General features: G+C 33.2%; 1 protein-coding gene and 1 non-coding gene across 4 annotated transcripts in view; one reads left to right on the forward strand and one right to left on the reverse strand.

Annotated features, from left to right (window-relative positions):
- The window catches only part of trc (Serine/threonine-protein kinase tricornered), a 253,736-nt gene that overhangs the window by 11,714 nt on the left and 221,704 nt on the right, over positions 1-20,318 (forward strand). Inside the window, exon 1 of one of the 3 annotated variants that reach the window (XM_076408907.1) lies at positions 6,062-6,118. The exons of 1 other annotated variant lie outside the window; for it this stretch is intronic. Coding sequence is in view for 1 of the 2 variants with exons in the window: in XM_076408899.1 (XP_076265014.1) it covers positions 10,007-10,196 (190 nt within the window). In the remaining variant the exon portion in view is untranslated. Of the gene's footprint in view, positions 1-6,061; positions 6,119-9,592; positions 10,197-20,318 lie in introns of those variants that run through there. One more of the 3 variants, XM_076408899.1, reaches the window with a different exon arrangement.
- On the reverse strand, positions 5,749-5,841 carry TRNAY-GUA (transfer RNA tyrosine (anticodon GUA)). Its single transcript has 2 exons — positions 5,805-5,841; positions 5,749-5,784 (listed from the first exon to the last, which is right to left on the reverse strand). It is a non-coding gene; the product is annotated as a tRNA-Tyr (tRNA).

Consider the following 20,318-nt stretch of genomic DNA (forward strand, 5'->3'; position numbering starts at 1 on the left):
AAATTTAAACCAACTGTAATTACGCAATGGAATACGTTTGGTGCTCAATTCCTTCAAAGAAAAATTCAAGTTCTCATTCCAATGATTCTTTAATTAATTACATCCTACATTACATGCTTAGTACAATCTCAATTTACAAATTAATTTTATTAATTACTAATGTTCTGTTGTATTTGCATTAATACTCAAGCAGGGCGAGTACGGGATTAATACATCACGTATGTATTTGCCTAATTAAAATAAAACGTAACTACTTAAGCTAAACAATACACTTATACACTAAACAAGTTCCTGTGCTTTGGTTCGCTTCAATGTTCTGATTTCCTGCGTGTTGTCCAGTAGCTGTACTGCTTCCACTTTAGCAACCTTATTTAATGTTTTAAGGCTAAATATTGGCTCAGTCCGTGTATCCATTTGATTTCGAGGTCATCGTACAGCTCTTCGTTCGTTATGTAACGATAAGCATTGGCAATTAATTGTAAAACTTTGTTTTGTGTGCGTGGGATTACCAGTTGGTTTGATGTTTTAGTGCAACCCCATATTTGCACCCCATAGGTCTAAACTGGCTTTATAATTGTATTATAGATCAACATCTTTGATTTTAGATCAAGTTGAGAGTATCTTCCTACTAACCAGTATAGTTGTTTTATTTTCGTTCTAATGTGTTTTGCTTTTTGTCTAACGTGATGTTTCCAATTTAATCTACCGTCAAGATGGATTCCAAGGGATTTAGCTGATTCTGCTTGAGGAATCGGGCTTTAGGTTTTTGTTATTTCGACGCAACGCAAAATTAACATGGACGGATTTGGAGCTATTAAGCTGTATTTTCCAGTCTCTAGTCCATATGTACATCTTGTTGATCGCTACTTGTACATTTTCTACAGTCTTAATCAACCTTAAGATTAAACAGACATCCATCTGTTTCCATGATAGCTGTGTCGTCTGTAAGTGTTCCAAATATTGTTTCTTTTGTTGTGGAGATATTTCAATGATTCCGATGATCCCAACTGATATTAACCGTTAAACGAAATCAATTTCTGGTTCGTCTTGCATTCATTATGACTATTCAATAATCACAATCATTGAGTGTTTGAGGTCTCAATCAGATGATGTGGACGTGGTATCGGGACCGGGCGATAGAAATGCTGAGATGTACACTTTTTGAGTACAAAAGCCGACGCCTTGACTGGAAACCATATAGTTTCTTAGGATCTCTCGAAGAATATCTTGTTGATGTAGTTGATAGACGAATGTTATTGTAATACCGTATATATTATCAAGATTGTGACCGTTATAATATTTTGTTGAGTGTTTGTTATTTACTTAAAAAATGTATTTCTTTCATTCCACAATTATTTGGTACTGTATAAGATTTACTTAACATCTTAATAATATTCACACGACAATATTTTATCATCAGTTATTCGTTAATTCCTACTACGTCTCGATATTGATGATTGGCAATAACCTAGTTAGATAAATCCGACATCTGTGTTATTTCGGATCATAAATAATCTTGGAGGATATCGATAGAAATCGAGTTAAACCGCAGTGTCATAGTAATACGGTATATTTGATCTACGATTGAAATCTATGATACAACACAGCTAATTCTCAAATCGCAATCGCACTGATATGTTTTTTTCAATTCATCATATATTATTCGGAACATCTGTAGCGTCGTTTTGTTGTAGACTTCGTCAATGTATTTGTACTGATACGTGCATCGAGCAGTGTTTTTTTTCGACGTATTGTCGATGTGGAGCTGTTGATAATCGCTGAGAACTTTTACCAAACAATGGAATTGTCTAATGTTTCAGGTCGTTTCTTGAGAAACACGACGTCAATTGAATAGGTTTGAAAGCTGGGTCATGTGTACTAGATGTGTTTAACCCAATTTCGTAATATAATAACGTAATGTGCGGTTTTAAACCTTCAAATTTTTCGTACGTTAATGTATTCTAAACTGTTGGTTTATTTATTGATTTATTCGTATGATTTAGAGATAAATTTACATACATTATCAGTATAATTATGTATGTACAACAATATTATAATATTAATAATATTGTATTAATATTATGACAATATTAATAACAATGATATTAATAAATTGTTATTAATATCTAATAAAACAATAACTTTTAGTCAATAGCTGTATTGGTCAACATTTATTTTTATACTTTTTGTAACTTTTTCATAGAACAATGCTTCTTCATTAGATATTACTTTATTATTTTATTACTTTATTACCTATTTACCTGAAGCATTCTTTACCATATATAACAGCCAGTAGTTACTGGGGATCAGATCCGGCCTATACGGTTGGTGGCAAAGCAGTTCGGAATTTTCTTCTGAGAAAAGATATTTCTTCATTACTTCTTATATTTTCACTTCCTTTGTTATCATACGTAGCTTCAAATTGTGATTTTTTTTATTAACTTATTTAATATTTTCTGGAAGAACTGTCGAATTTGTCCGAGTTACTCTTCCCAAGCTGTTGGTTTGTTTGTATTAGTATATTTTCCTATAAATATGTGATATTTTCCAATTTTTTGCCCATTATTTTGCAAACAACAAAAGTTGTTTTATTAAAATCATTATGGCTTTTAAACCAAACGCCCGATAGTCATAAAATTTTGACACGTGTTGTTTAGGACTATTAGTTTATGTTTAGAAAGGTCAACAGGTGGCAAATCATTTTAACACTTCAGTAAGTAGTGGATTACTATAACACAATCATTCTAATATATGGGAAATACAAATAAGTTTTGATGGTTTTCCTCATTGAGAAAAATTCTTCGTCTTTTCAGGCAATACAGGAATCACATTTTTCTGGCTGGTAGATTAAAAGGCAATGCTTTTGGAGCCCCTCATGACAACTTGTTTTATTTAAAGCCAGTAGTGCTGTTCAGTGTGATGTGTTGTCCAATCAATGGTCCATATATATTTGGAGGACATGTTTTTGACCGATATCATTGATTAGATTCCGTTGAGATTTACAACAAAAAATGACTGTTTGATGTGATTAAAATAGCAATATTTTAGATTTTTCATCATTAATCCTCAGGCCCTATGGCTCTGCAGTGATCATGCAAACAGATCATGAAAAAGCGTAGAAGTCTCAACATTTGTATCTGCGAATATGGCGCTATCTACTATGAGCGAATATCAAATCGGCCAGAGAGCTTGTTGCATCATATTGAACACTATGCCTGTTTTTATAAGATTTTCTCATAATGGTATCTACTACTATGTGAAAAATAGTGGAAAGATGATCTTTTGGCATCTGTTAATTGATACCCGACGCCCGAAGATGTTTTTAGGGGGTTCAGCTTCCAAAGCTCCTAAATTGAGGGCCAGTGTATACAGTCGAAAGCAGGGCGATAATCAATAAAAATGGCAATCGTACGGTTTCTACTTCTAATACGTTTCTCTACCAGATCAATTGAAAAGTCCACGACCTGACACATAGATGGCGCTACTAGAATTAAATCCATGTTTTTTAGTTGTGAAAAAAATGGATCAAAAGGAATTTCACGTGTTGATAAAATATTGCTTTTCGAAGGGAAAAAATACAGTTGATGCAAAAACTTGGCTTGATGCCGAGTTTCCGGATGCAGCCTCAGGAATATCAACCATCAAGGTTTGGTATGCTAAGTTTAGACGTGGTGAAATCAGCACCGAAGACGTTCAACGCAGTGGACGCCCAAAAGAGGTTGTTAAAAAACCGACGAGAACATTAAAAAAATCCACAAAATGAGAAATAGCAGATACTCTAAAGGTATGAACTGAACGTGTACACCATATTATTCACGAATATTTGGGTATGAGAAAGCTCTGTGCAAAGTGGGTGCCGCGCGAGCTCACTTTTGAGCAAAAACAACGACGATTTGATGATTCGGAGCAAGTGTTTGAAGATGATCAAGCGCCGTAAACCCGAGTTTTTGCGTCGATATGTGACAATGGATGAAACATGGCTCCATCATTTCACCAAATCCAATCGACAGTAATCCGAGTAGACTGCACACGATAAACCCGCTTCAATGCGTGGGAAAACAGTCGGTTGGGAAGGTTATGGCATCTGTATTTTGGGATGCGCATGGAATAATTTTCACTGACTACCTTAAAAAAGGAAGGACCATCAACAGCGACTATTACATAGCGTTATTCATAAAACGGTCGCTTTTGAAGAAAAAGAAAGTGCTGCTTCACCAAGACAATGCACCGTGTCACAAGTCAGTTAAAACGATGGCAAAAATCCATGAATTGGGCTTCGAATTGCTTCATCATCCACCGTATTCCCCAGATGTGCCCCACAGCGACTATTTCCTGTTCTCAGATCTCAAAAGAATGCTCGCTGGGAAGAAATTTTCGTCGAATGAAGAGGTCGAATGACGCCGAAACTGAGGCCTATTTTGAAGCAAAGGACAAATCATACCATAAAAATGGTATCGAAAAGTTGGAGGGTCGCTATAATCAGTGTACCACCGTTGAAGGGAATTACGTTGAATAAAAAAAACTAATTTTGCCAAAAAATGTGTTTTACTATGGTAGGCCTTGGACTTTTCAATTGACCTGTTTAAATCCCTCCTACTCTTCTCGCGAGCTCTTTTAAGTTTCATTTATATGATTTTCATGAACACCTTCTTGACAATTGATGAGAGACTTATACCTCGATTGTTTTTACAATATTTCTCATAGAATTAGTAACCAGGATTTGAAATCGCACAATGTTCATTCGTGTTGTAAAGAACCTAAGCCTAATGCTTCTTCCCTCTTCGTAAATATATGCCACTTATTAACCTGATCATACTGTAAAATCCTCATTAAAAACGTGCTGGTAATAATATATATAATAACTCAATTAGTTTTTTAATGTTGTCATTAACAGTTTAATAAGCAACTGGTACTGAGAAATGGCTTCTGTTTGTTAATATGTTTCTCTGTTATCAAGCTTCGGGCAAGAACGGTTAATGTTTCAACTGACCAACTGTTTCTTCGGTTCTAATAAAACTCGCGTGATACATGAATGATGTTCAATAGCGAATGGTTACATTGTCTACTAGCTGATGGCGTTTCTTGGTTTTCTTGTAAATAATGGGCATTGGGATTTTTAAAACGCATTTAAAAAGTTGCTCGTGATATATTATCATGTATTCGATTTTTTGGAATATAATTCAATTCAATTTAAATGTTAATGAAGAAGAAGAAGAAGAATTTCTGTGTTTACTATTTAAAAAATGAATCGAAGGGGTTTTACATTTTTAAATTCAATTTTCTGCAGGCTGGTAATCAGAGGGTGCTGTATCTGGAATATTCAGTGGACGTATCAAATTTTTGACAGGCTATGAAAGAAATGTGTAGTTGGATGTTGATAGAAGAGAATTTAATTGTGTTTTATCAATATATTTACCAGCAATTTCTAATTGTATATAACCAAAGTATAGCTTAAATTGTCACCCTTTAATTGAGCTTTTGTAAAGGTCTCGTTAAGGACAAGAACAGATGATATACACTACCACATAACATATTTCAAATACCTCAAGATCTATTCTCATTTTTTATACAATCAATCTTTCTCAAGATTAACGTTGAATTATGTATCATTTTATGTTTTATATCAGCTTGAAAATAAATTATATTAAGTATTGTTCAAAAAAAAAAATAGTTTAGATACTTTTGAATATTTTATATGTATTTCAATAGTTTTTGATAATTCTTATAAAGTTAAATGAAAAAAAGTTTTCCTTCGAGCCGGATTTGAACCAGCGACCTATGGATGTCTACTTTCACTTAAACCGCTACAGTCCACCGCTCTACCAACTGAGCTATCGAAGGTGATGCTGAGTGTACCGTTAGATACGTGGAACAATAACATTTCGTGTATCAGCTGTTCGTTATCACGTGCAGTAACTCTTTAAACGATTAATTAATATTAGTAATAAATAATCCGAACCTATCTATGTTATAAAATTTGTTGTAAAGTTGTGTGTTATCGAAAGGTTATTACGTCGGATATCTTTTTTTTTGTAAAATAAAATAACTTTTATATCAGTGTTATTAGTAAGGTTGCTGCGTTTGTTATGATATAATATATCATTTATATTTTATATGGGTATGTTATTAATTATAATTTGACTTTTTATCAGTTTTTATGATTGATCCCTGTATTGTTAGGGTTTCTTTCTTTTTTAAAATTATCTCATTCCTATTTTATTTATAATTATTCATTATTTTATTTTATTAAAGCTTTTCAAACTAATTTAAAAAGATAATATGTGCTTTATGTTTCTTCTACATATTTCTTTTTATCTATTTATATATTTTATTTTAGTTGTAACACTTGATAATTCTAATATTTCTCCAGAGCTTTCTTGTTAGTTCTTCATCTGTCATAAATTGATCTCTTTCTTCTAGTAACTTCAAATTGAGAACGTAAATCTATCTCTTTTCGTGGCGTCATCTTATCTTGGATGTCTGACTACTGGAAATGTCTGATTAGTACTCAGGGTTGATTTGTATCGCCGTTCAACAAGTCCTTTTTTCCCCTAAATAAAATAGTATTTTAGTAAATTTTCAGTTATTTTTAGTAGTAAATAATTGTTTTTGTGTTTTACACCTCTTTCATATTTTAAAACTTATATCTTAATCACATATTGTTAAAATTGTGATATAATATCCGTTGTATTTACCAGACATCGCTCCATTTAATTATCAGTTACCTTATGGATTTAAATTTAAAATATTTTCAAATCTTACAGTGTATTATTCAAGCTTAAATGGTATAAGGCATTAATTGCCTTGGACCAGTTAGTAAAAACTGAAGTTACACAATAAATTTCTGGAAATAAATGGATTTATTATACTAGAAATTGCTTTACGTTTACTTATATTATAATTTCGTTTAAGTTCAGTATAGTTCGATATTAAAAAAGTCTGCAAAATGCCTAGGATGAAATTTTTTAAGGAAAGGATTTTATGAGAAGGTAGGAAAGCGAGAGGTAGGTAAATCTTGCGAGTTGCATTTTGTAGCAATTCATCCTTTGATTTACTGATTTTAGCTATGGTTCTCTGAATTTTTGAGCAGGTGCATTCTTTTGGTGATAAATATTTTTCTCCTGTAAATTGAGTCTGTTTTTTTGTATGTAATTAATCCAATTAGTAGTAAATGCACCAAGAATTTACTTTTACCAGTTTAATTGAATGTTCTAGCAAATGTTATTTAATGCAATTGAAAAGATTCTTCCTCGTTGATATTTTTTTCCACGAGAGGAAATCAGAGGTAGCTAAATCTTGCGAATATGTCGCATTTTGAGACAATTCACATTTGAATTTACTGATTTTATGTATGGTTGTTTCAGCACCTGTGTTATCTTAACAACTATCTGTAATTTTTTTCTGTAAATTATATTTTTATATTTTTTTGCCTCCAACTACTCCAAAATGTCCCAAGACTTTTTACTGGTTTAAGGACTTAATTAACTAACTTATTGAATAACATAACATGTACCACTTAATGTTGTTGAGAATGTTCCGTCGATTTTATTAGGTCTAACACATTAAATATAAAACAGATGGTATTGCTATATATTAAATCGCTTCGAGTACATTTGTAACCAATTTCATGTTGAAGCCTCATTGACATGCTTCACTTTTCAGTATGTGTCATTTCATTGAATTTTTTCACTTCGTTGAAAATGTTTGAATTTGTACCGAGTAAATAGCGTTTTTGGGAAGTTTTATTTTTTTACTTATACACCCAAGGCAAAACGAGCATTTCCGAATAGCCAACGAATGTGAAGACGAGGATTTGAAAACATTACTCGATGATGACAACGTGTAAAATTGCAATAAGAATATGCAGAATTGTTGGGATTAACACAAGAAACCATCTCTGACACTTCAAGGACATGGGAATGATTCAAAAGTTTGAAGGGGATTGGTCAAGTGTGAAATGCTGGTTCAACGACAAAATCGTAAAGGTTTTTTACAACGCATTGTTACTGGTGATGAAAAATGGATTCATTATGATAATATCAAGCGAAAAAAATCATGAGGATTACCTGGCCATGTGTCAATATCAAAGGTAAAGCCGAATATCAGTGACTGCAACTCCTAACACCAACTTCAAATGAAACCATCAATGGGAATCTTACCTACCTCGCTCAACCACCTGTTGCAAAACCTGTGGTTGTTGTGAAAACATATTTGGAAAGGTTAAAATGGGATGTGCTATCCCACTAGCCGTATTATCCAGGCCTTGCTCCTTCTGACTGGTGCTTGCCCGACGTATGAGTCATGACCATGCAGAAGCAGCGCTTCTTTTCTTATGAAGTAACCAAAAATGGGTCGATTCGTGGATAGCCTTTAAATTTCCTGAAATATGGGAAAAAGTTGGGGCTATCGATGGACAATAACAGGTCAATTGAAAAGTTCCCGGCCTGACAGCTGTCGGATCATTAGTTTGTGAATTATAGCATCTTGAGTGAAGCAACTTTTGTTATTGTGAAAAAATGGATAAAAAGGAATTTCTCGTGTTGATAAAATATTACTTTTTGAAGGAAAAAAATACAGTTGAAGCAAACACTTGGCCTGATGCCGAGTTTTTGGACACTGCCCCGGGAAAATTAACCATCAAGGATTGGTATGCTAAGTTTAGACGTGGTGAAATGAGCACCGAAGGCGGTGAACGCAGTGGACGCCCAAAAGAGGTTGTTACCGACGAAAACATATATTAAAAACATATATCAACTGAACGTGTACATCATATCATTCACGAATATTTGAGTATGAGAAAGCTCTGTGCAAAGTGGGTGCCGCGCGAGCTCACTTTTGATCAAAAACAACGACGAGTTGATGATTCGAAGCAGTGTTTGAAGATGATCAAGCGTAATAAACACGAGTTTTTGCGTCGATATGTGATAACGGATGAAACATGGCTCCATTATTTCACTCCGAAGTCCAATCGACAGTCATCCGAGTGGATTGCATACGATGAACCCGCTCCAAAGCGTGGGAAAGTGCAACAGTTAGCTGGCAAAGTTATGGCGTCTGTAGTTTGTAATGCGCATGGAATAATTTTCATTGACTACCTTGAAAAGGAAGGACCGTCAACAGCGACTATTACATAGCGTTATTGGACCGCTTGAAGGACAAAATCGCCGAAAGACGGCCGCACAATCACCAACACAATGCACACAAGTCACAAGTCAGTGAAGGCGATGGCAAAAATCCATGAATTGGGCTTCGAATTGCCTCCTCATCCACTGTATTCTCCAGATCTGGCCCCCAGCGACTATTTCCTGTTATCAGAACTCAAAAGAATGCTCGCTGGGAAGACATTTTCGTCGAATGAATACGCCTAATACTAAGACGAATAATTAATTTTCTTATAACAGCAATCTTAAGGTTATCAGAGGTGATTCTCATCTCCTACCGCTCTTTATATCGCAAACCCATTTTCTAAGCCTACTTTTAAATGCGCTTATCCATCTGTCCGTCTCACTCCGTTCTCCCTCTCCTTTTTTCTCTCTCTTTCGCCGCCTCGCGCTTTCCTTCTCTCCGTACAGCCACACGCACACTTTTAACCATTCCCGATTTGCCGATTCCGCGTGCTGTGTCGCAGTCAGCGGTCCGGTCTGACGGTTCACCTCAACAGGTGATCGGACCTCGACGACGACGACGTCGAAGGCGGCGCGCGACCGCCGATCGTCTTTTGTTTTCGTGCGGACGGAGCGCGCTGACACGCGCCTGCCTCCCGATTTTTTTCCGTTGTTGTTTTTTTTTTGTTTTAGCCCAGTTGCCCGGCCGACGCGATTCTGGTTGAGTAAGGAGTGCGCGTGATTAGAGTTTTTTCTCTGGTGGTTTCTGTTGTGTGTCCCGTTTTTTCGTCTCTCCGCTGTTGCTGCTGTCTGGTGAATTATCTTGGTCAATGGTTATGGATTGGTTCGCGAGTGCACGTTGATTGTTGGTTGGAGGTTGATTTTCTTGTACGTATTGTGTGATGTCGCCCTACAGTCGGTATAGACCCTTGTCGCCTGGAGCGGATTCTGCTGGTGGCGGAGGTTTGGCTGCCGTTTTGCAGCAGACGACGACGCCGACGTGCAGGACGACGCCGACGCCGCATAGCGCATGTCGCTTCCTGCGATGGATCTCGAAACTTAGTCCTCAGCCGGTTAATAAACAAGGCTTAGGTACGTACGTTATGCTTGACACAGGAATTTTATTTGTGAACACACGTGTAAACCACGCCAAACATCATGACTCTATTTGTAAATATCTTGCTAGGATATTTAGCTCACACTAATCCATTGATGCAATACTGGTCAGCAAACTGTCTCGGCAAACTATTTGTAAACATCTTCCTATGATATTCAGGCTACAGTAACTCATTGATTCAACACTGGTCAACAAACTGTCTTTGATCCGGTCTATTTTAGTGCATGATAACATTATATTTGATGCACTTGAATAGAAATATAGAATAAATATATGCCACACATATACTTTTTGCCTTTTTTAAAAATAGAGCAAGAAAAATTCGGCAATCATTCCTTCTGACTATTTTGCATTGTTGTAGCATCTTTCTATATGCCATATGATTTTTTAATGAAACCCTTGACTATATTCATCTGATATCTAATATCAAGAGTTTCATTTTTAGAGTCCAAAAATTGAATTTTGATAGACATATTGCGCCCGAAATTTTGTCTTGGAGGCCTTCACTATCCTCAAAATATTTTGAATGATTTAAAAAATCATAAAACAAAATCTATATGTTGGCAAAAAACGGAAGGAGATATACATATTTTGCATCAGAATCTTATTCTTGTTTTTTAAGGAATATTTCATTGCATACCTGCATAATTTTAATTCTAGATAATTGATTAATAATTTTGCATATTATAAATAAGTGTTATTACTTATCAGGTACAAAATTGCAAGAACTGCAACCTTTGTAATATTCTTGTTTCTGTAAATGTTTGTTTACGAAGTATTTTTTATTCTATAACATATTAAGCAACTTATACTCGAATGACATCTAGCAAATGATAACATTTTTAAAGATTTCCTGCTGTATATTTTGTTGATAGTTACTATTAACAATATTCCAAGAAGACTGTAATCTTTTGACTTGAATATCTTTACTATGTAGAATACTTTCGTTCGGTGTTTTTTTAAATTTATATATTACTTTTTCATTAGAAATAACACGATAATCACTTTCAGTTTTTAACTGCTTTCTATAAAAATCACACGGTTTTATTGGCATTATTTTGCAAGAATTGTTGATATTATTTCGTAATAATAAATTTAAAATACACGAGATATTTAGAATGAGAAATTTGAAATTGATTAGTAAATACACTTGCGACATACTAATTTGATTCGCGATTATGATTTTGTTTCATATTCAATAGATGCTAAACTAAATACTAACTTATACATTTTTAGTGTTTAATTAGTATTTATTTTCGATTTATAAAAAATGTAATGCTTGAACTTAGACATAATAAAACGACTTTGATTGAAACTTTTCATGATAGGTATAATTTATAGTTAATTTTTTTGATTGTAGTCTAAATATTTAAATAGTTATTCTTATTCACCTCTTGTGGACCTCCTTTTTTTTTGCTCTCTCTCTCTCTCAAATCAAAATTATGACTGTTATTTGTCATTATTTAGGTTGTATTATTTCATAACGATTTATTTTCACTCTGAAGTTTTTCGATGGATTGGCTTGAAATTTTTACACAACATTGCATTTAGCAGAATACCTTTTATTCCAAATTTCTATTTATGTAATATTAAAGGCTAATTTGTGAGCGTTGTAGGAATTTTTTTTTCATCATGGTACATTGTCAACGGAACCATCATTGTAGAAGAAATGATAATTACGATTTCAATTTGATCTTAGCAATATCTTGACTGATATACTTGAATTTTGAAGGGTACCTTTTGTTTTACGAAGTTTAAATAAAAACGATTGGAAAACATAAGAGATTAAAATGTTATTTTGAATGATTGAGCATTTATTAACTCCACTTAATAAATAAGATCAGATTGGGATAGTATATAAATGGTTTAGCTGGTAAATATAATAAAATACGTGAGAGCACGCCAACGATAATCCGTGGAACAGGAAGTATGTAGATAGAAGCAGTTTTAAGAAGTAATTAATGTTATAGGCCCCAAAAGTAACAAGATGGTGGTAGATTTTGCTGAGATCGAAATACTTAACTTGTCTAATTGGCATAGGAAATCAACAGAGCGTTTGGTTCATTCATCCCGTAGCGACTAGTGGAATAAAAAACTCGACCTGATGATATTCATAAAAATAAAATTATGACATTATATTAATAATCATCAAGTTAATTAAAACATTTGGGAACCAATAATCTTAGGACGGTATTTCAGAAATTTAATGATCTTTGTATCATATTAAAATTGTATGACCTGATAAAGAGGTCGTGGTCTAAAGGGAGCAGACTAAAATAAGTTAAAACAAATTAAAAGTAAGTTAGACTCTGCACTGCGCTGATTGTATACCTCTCCAGAGAAATTATTATCGAATAGACCGGGGATTTTTCATCCGGTACGTATATATGATACTTTCACAATTTACCATTCGATAATAATTAGTGTTGAGCGAAAATAATTTATTTAATTCCATTGTAACTTGTTTTTTAATGTCATCCTTATTCGTTTCGTAATTTGGTCTGATGAACAAACACATTAAGCGATATTATAATGTATTTAAATGAAATGAACACCGATAAGTCCTCACCGAATCTTTCCTTGTAATGCAAACTTTAATCGAATACGATTTTAATAACTAATGTGCAATTATCGATAAGTTGTCGGGATAGAAGTCAGGTAATTATGTCTGACGGTTATTAACTAGCTACTTTTACAGTTGGATAGTTGCATATAATTACATATGTCCCTAGTCAAATTTAATATTGCAAAATTAAATGGTTTTTAAAACAGTTTTAATTTTATAAACTTTTAGGAAAGCTCAAACCTCAAAGTATTACTAATAAATAAACGTGGTTGAAAAATGCTTATCGGCTTTGCTTATTTTCCAATCTTACATTATTAACTTTAAGAAAACTTTATTTTGTTTTGCTTGTTTGGCGTAAATGTTATGCAAATATCAAGTGTCAAGCGTAATCATAATGTAACATTATATATCTTGTGATGTACGATAACTATATTATTTTGAAAAATCGAGACAAGCTGAGTTCTTATTTAACGTTTAAATATCATATTAAACAATGACAATATTTTGTATCTAATTTTAATTTTATCTTATATAAGTCTCATTAAATTGAATCCCAGTCAAAACATTCAAAAATTTATTGGTATGCTTTCTTATTAAATTTGTTTCATCGATCTATATCTAATCAATTGGTTCTGATATACTCCTCTAACAAACAGTCACTATATAACAATGTTTGATATCATCATTTTGGGTTGTTATGACCGAATATTTGCTGTTTATTTTGTCCAAGTATTCCCATTTTTAAAATTATTTTTTCAAGATTTAGTCCCAATATGTATTAATATTTAATGATCATCGAAAGTTTGTAGGAGTAATGGCAATGATGGCCTAAGTGAGAAAGTGATCCATACTGAGGGGTTTCATAATTTTAATAACGTTGAAGCCAAAGAACATTGCGGAAGGCTTAAAGTGACGCATAATTTGAGTATGAAACCGAACGAAACCATAATGGATGATGGCTATATACTATAATTAATGCTTTTTTTGTTGATTATTAAAGTACCATTTTTTAAAACTATATATTGACTTTTAAATTAAATATTGACCATATTTTACAAAATATATTGAAATCTAAATGAAAACTTTTAATGGACCCTACCCGGCATATTCGCTAGGCATTGCTCCTCTGGTTGTTACTTATTTATAGTGAAAACACTGAATGACTTGTACTAGCAGCATAACAACTTGATTCCTGTGTTATAGCCTCAAAGAAGAAACATTCTCTTGGCACGACATACTATCATATCTTGCCAAAAAAATAGCGAAAAGTAGTATCAAGCTATTGACTAAATTAAAAAGTAAAAATGTTTCTATTAAATATATCGAAAATTCCTAGAGCAACGTCCATTATTGGATAACAAGGCTAGTCTCATACATGATCATGAAATATAAAATGTAACCTTCGTATTCGAATTTTAACAGGTAAATTGAAAATGGCCGTCCTACCATAGTAAAACACATTTTTTTGGCAAAATTAGTTTTTTTATTCAACATAATTCCCTTCAAGGGTGGTACACTGACTATAGCGACCCTCCAATTTTTTGATACAATTTTTGTAGTACGATTTGTCCTTTGCTTCAAAATAGGCCTCACTTTCGTCGATCACCTCTTCATTCGACGAAAATTTCTTCTCAACGGGCATTTTTTTGAGATCTGAAAACAGGAAATAATCGCTGGGGTCCAGACCTGGAGAATACGGTGGACGAGGAAACAATTCGAAGCCCAATTCATGGATTTTTGCCATCGTTTTCACTAAGTTGTGACACGGTGCATTGGTGATGTAGCTTTTCTTTTCTTCAAATGCCTCTGCTTTTCGGCGATTTCGCCCCTCAAACGGTCCAATAACGCTATGTAATAGTCGCTGTTGATGGTCCTTCCTTTTTCAAGGTAGTGAATTCAAATTATTCCATGCGCATTCCAAAATACAGATGCCATAACCTTGCCAGCCGACTGTTGCGTTTTCCCACGCTTTGGAGCGGGTTCATCGCGTGTAGTCCAGTCGGATGATTGGCGATTGAACTTCGGAGTGAAATGATGGAGCCATGTTTCATCCATTGCCACATATCGACGCAAAAACTTGGGTTAATTACGCTTGATCAACTTCAAACACTGCTCCGAATCATCAACTCGTCGTTGTTTTTAGTCAAAAGTGAGTTCGCGCGGCTCCTACTTTGCACAAAGCTTTCTCATACCCAAATATTCGTGAATGATATGATGTACACATTCAGTTGATATCTTTAGAGTGTCCGCTATTTCATTCAATATCAATTTACGGTCATTCAAAATCATTTTGTGGATGTTTTTAATGTTTTCGTCTGTAACAACCGCTTTTGGGCGTCCACTGCGTTCACCGTCTTCGGCGCTTATTTCACCACGTCTAAACTTAGCATACCAATACTTGATGCTTGATTTTCCTGGAGCAGTGTCCGAAAACTCGGTATCAACCCAAGTTTTTGCTTCGATTGTATTTTTTCCCTTCAAAAAGCAATATTTTATCAACACGCGAAATTCCTTTTTATCCATCTTTTTCACAACAACAAAAGTTGCTTCACTCAAAATGCTATAAAAACATATGGATTTAATTCTAGTACCGCCCTCTATGTGTCAGGCCGGGGACTTTTCAATTGACCTATTATAATGCAATTATTTATAGGTTACTAACTAGCAAGTTTTCTTGTTTTATCAGTTATCTACAGACGTATAAAATACATAAACTAATAAAAATACGTAACCAGATTGTAATAAACGATTTTGTTAATCCTTTAAGGACAACAATGCTTACTGTATAATAAAATTTAACCTTATTTCCTGTCTATATTCCAAACACTTCGATTTTATTTTCATACTTTTTACTGTTTATCTATTTACTATTTAGAAAGTTGCGCTTAATAAATGTTAATTGGTATTTATTTATGATATTTGCAATTTTAACTACGGTGCATTTTTAATAGTAATGATTGCCCCAATTCAGAAAACTACTTCATTCGTTAAAATTGCATGTAGTTTCGGTTTTTAAATACAGTGTATGTTGCTACACATTTTTTATCATTTCGCGGAATGTTTTAGTTGTCTTTATGCTTTGAATTTATCTAATTTTAACTGTGCTTATTCAAATAATAATTAAATTAGTAACATATACATAAATATAGAAATTTTCTTCTCAATGATATATGCATATTTTAGGAGGTTTAGTGAACTGTTAGTATTCACGGAATATGTTGAAGATAAGTATTGTACTGCTGCTTATGTTGTATATAAGTTTTATGATGCTTAGATGTAGATAACCTAGATAATAAGTTAACAACTCCTGTATAAACAAGTGTTCTCTATACTTTATGCATTAGTACTGATTTTTGGGTTATGCTTAACGCAGGTCTTGTAACTTAAAATGTCGGTATTCATATATTCGAGATGGTTTTAGCATCTATGTGGATTTTGCTCAGTTTTCACTGTAAAACACGTGAACTCTCAATAGCTGCAAATATTCAATGAAAAATTCTATATCCGTTCTATATCCAACTAAATGTTCGTGCAGTTATCTATATATTTTAAGTTTTTATTTAGGTGTACGGATATGAATTGATCAGTTCCTGACAATGTTAATTTAATATAATGTTTTTATAACAGGTCAATTGAAAAGTCCCCGGCCTACCATAGTAAAACACATTTTTTTGGCAAAATTTTTTTTATTCAATATAATTCCCTTCAAGAGTCATACACTGGTTATAGCAACCCTCCAACTTTTCGATACCATTTTTGTAGTACGATTTGTCCTTTGCTTTAAAATAGGCCTCAGTTTCGGCGATCACCTCTTCATTCGACGAAAATTTCTTCCCAGCGAGCATTCTTTTGAGATCTGAGAATAGGATATTTAGTGGATAATTTATGGATTTTTGCCATCGTTTTCACTGACTTGTGACACTGTACATTGTCTTGATGAAGCAACACTTTTTTTTTCTTCAAATGCGGCCGTTTTTCGTCGATTTCGTCCTTCAAACGGTCCAATAACGCTATGTAATAGTCGCTGTTCCTTCCTTTTTCAAGGTAATCAAACATTCAGTTGTTAATTTAGGGTCACTCAAAATCATTTTGTGGATTTTTTTAATGGTTTGGTCGGTAACAACCTCTCTTGGATGCCCACTGCGTTCACCGCCTTCGGTGCTTATTTCACCACGTCTGAACTTAGCAGCATACCAATCCTTGATGGTTGATTTTCCTGGGGCAGTGTCCGGAAACTCGGCATCAAGCCAAGTTTTTGCTTCAATTGTATTTTTTTCCCTTCAAAAAGCAATATTTTATCAACACGCGAAATTCTTTTTTATCCATTTTTTCACAACCACAAAAGTTGCTTCTATACAAAAGTAGCGCCATCTATGTGTCAGGCCGGGGACTTTTCAATTGAATTGTTAGTGAAGGAATATACTTAATTCAATCAAGTCATGCTCAAATACTGCTCACACTGTCCAACAAAACATAAGATTAACAAGTGCGAAGGACCATATTTGAATACTATAAGTACAAATAGGTTTTATAACAAATCTTTTTTATTTTAGGTTAAGTTTGCTGTATCGTTCAAACTCTACGGACCAGTACAATTCATTGATATTAAGTCTGACCTGCTCTGCTTCTTGTCTAACGTGGTGTTGTTTTAACAATGATAAACCTAATTTACGACTAAATGATAAAATAATTTGTCATTTCACACAATATTTGTTGAAGCTTCGGGTCCTATCATTGTCTAATCTGAGCTACGGTTCTTTGTGTAACTATCGGATTAATTACATTTCCTTACTATATATAAATCAAAATAATATAAACATTGAAATATCTCCTCTCTGTTTGAATGGGTACGTACTTTAAGGGGCTTTGTTTAAACATGATCTGATGTGTATATAATAATTCTTCCGTGAATATATGCGAGTTTTATATTTGTTGTTGATAGAGATTTTATTAACTATATTAGTCGATAACTCAGTCATTTTAGTGACAACCACTGATGAATTCAGAATACAGGCTTTATGGGTTTCCTAATAGTTGTTATGTTGCAAATTAATATTGTTATCTCTGCTTAGATAATAGCTCTTCGTTTAAGTTTCAGTCTTCAATCTTTATATATATATATATATATATATATATATATATATATATATATACAGATCATATTAAAAAGTAGTTCAAAGCTGTGTGGATAATTCTTAGTTGGTAAAAAGATAAATAATTTCAAAAGAATGCATTTAAAATATTTGTCTATATTTAATATCAAATGTTTCTATGCTGAATATAGATTTTTGGACTTCGACAGAGTTTTAATAGCATATTATGTGACAGAACAGTAATAATAGAAAATAACCATTTTGTTACTAGGATCATATTTTACTAATGGTTTATTTTATATTTCCGTGTTGTTTTTTCGGGTAACAAAAAACGGACGATAAATATCTCGAAATATATATAAATATTGCAGCAATATTGGCCCCAAATCTATGAACTATAATCCGAAATAATAACTGGGTTTAAGTATTCACTGGTGATTCAACGCAAATATGGGGATTAAAACTGTTATGATGTGCCTAATAATGTTATTTGTGATTAAAAACGAATTTGGGGGATTTAATGCTTAACAAAAGTTATATATTTTGTTTTGTCATGTTGTTTGTACATTGAGACATTTGGAGATTATATTTTTTAGCTGTAGTTCAAGTTATTTTATTTAATTTGAATGTACTTATTTTCGACATCGACTACTTATGAGACGACAGTAAAAGACCTCGCCATCCATGCCTATACAAGTTTCTATTGGCTAGGACTGCACATGCGCACTTGTTCTAACGTAACCTCACAGTTTTCACAACTCGCGTCCTTTTCTACCATGCCTTTCGTACCAGAACCAATTTATTCCAACCACTTTCTATTAAATACACCTTATATTTACACTATGCTGAAAATTCATGATACTTCGTTATAGCTTTTTCTTCTTTTGAAATATCTGTAAAATCAGAAAGATATAAGTATAATAACAAATAAACATAAAACGTATACAAACATGACCATATTTCATTCTTACTTTTACTTTATCTTCAAATAAGTTCTGTTTTTATATTATTTAAGATATCCTTTGTTCCATAACAATCTACAAAATTAGTGTTATAAAATGATAATATTTTATTAATAATTCATACCTTATACACTTATTTTCGCATTATCTGCTGCTAATTTTGACTCTAATTCACTTTTTCCTGAATATTTGATGTTTTCTTTGTTTGAGTTTCAATTGCCATATCATATCATGATATCAAATCATATTTACATATTCAATGCAGAATCTGTTGACGTTTTAGTATGGTGATATGTTTAAGCCGTTATATTCTTGCTCTGTGATTTTGTCTCTTATGGTCATTTATTCAAAATATTTCTTATATGTGGAAGAAAGAGAGTTTATGATTCTTGGCCAGTAAATTTGTCCATGAAATTGAGATCCACAAAAGAATTGTTTTATGAAGATTGTAGATAGAAATGTATTTATATTTTGCTGCTTTACTTGTCTGATTTTGTTGGTATTTCTTTGTGGATTCTTGATTTCAAAGGACAATAACTTGTTTTTTAGTTTATTTTAATAAATTAGACTTACATAAGGAAATTTAAAGCTAATTAATATTTAGTTTTTTTATTGTTACTTTATTTTTTCATTGTATACTCTTTAGTAGCACTGGTATCTTCGAGATTTTCATGGAATTTTTGGAATAAATTCATGGCAAATAAATTGCCAACTTGTAAACTAAGTTTATCAGTTCTAGATCGTTGATTGGAGCTAAACGCTTTTGATTTTTTTTGTTAGAGAGTAAATAAAATGGGTGATGCCATTCTTAATCGCCTTTTGTGCCTTTGATACTACATGATCCTCTGTAACCAGAGAATTTTTAAATTTCTCTTATGCTAGGGGACCATTGCTTGTATTCTGGTCAGGATGATCGGCAGTTTCCAAAATATAAGCCATTTGACGGGGTCGTTTATTTTTATATGTTGTTTATATATTTCTCGTGGGAAGTTAGAGCTGGAGAGGAACGATCCTTTATTCCGAAGTTTCCTTAAAAACATCCTCATCAATATAAATCCTTCAAATATAAGATGTTGTTAATCTTAAATATTGATTGATTGATATGAACATAACAGGTCAATAGAAAAGTCCCAGCCTGACATATAGATGGCGCTACTAGAATTAAATACATATGTTTTTAGTTAGCACTAACCCTCAAAAGATGCGTGTATAAATTTGACAAGCAACTTTTGTTATTGTGAAAAAAATGATTAAAAAGGAATTTCGCGTGTTGATGAAATATTGATTTTTGGCGGGAAAGAACACAGCTGAAGCAAAAACTTGGCTTCATGCCGAGTTTCCGGACACTGTTCCAGGAGGATCAACCATCAAGGATTGGTATGCTAAGTTTAGACGTGGTTAAATGAGCACCGAAGACGGTTAACGTAGTGGACGCCCAAAAAAGGTTGTTACCGACAAAAACTAAAAGCAAGCAGA

The sequence above is a fragment of the Rhynchophorus ferrugineus genome, unplaced genomic scaffold, assembly GCF_030347505.1.
Source record: "Rhynchophorus ferrugineus isolate W39M unplaced genomic scaffold, kcgeb_rfMv2 rfM6, whole genome shotgun sequence".
Lineage (NCBI taxonomy): Eukaryota > Metazoa > Arthropoda > Insecta > Coleoptera > Curculionidae > Rhynchophorus > Rhynchophorus ferrugineus.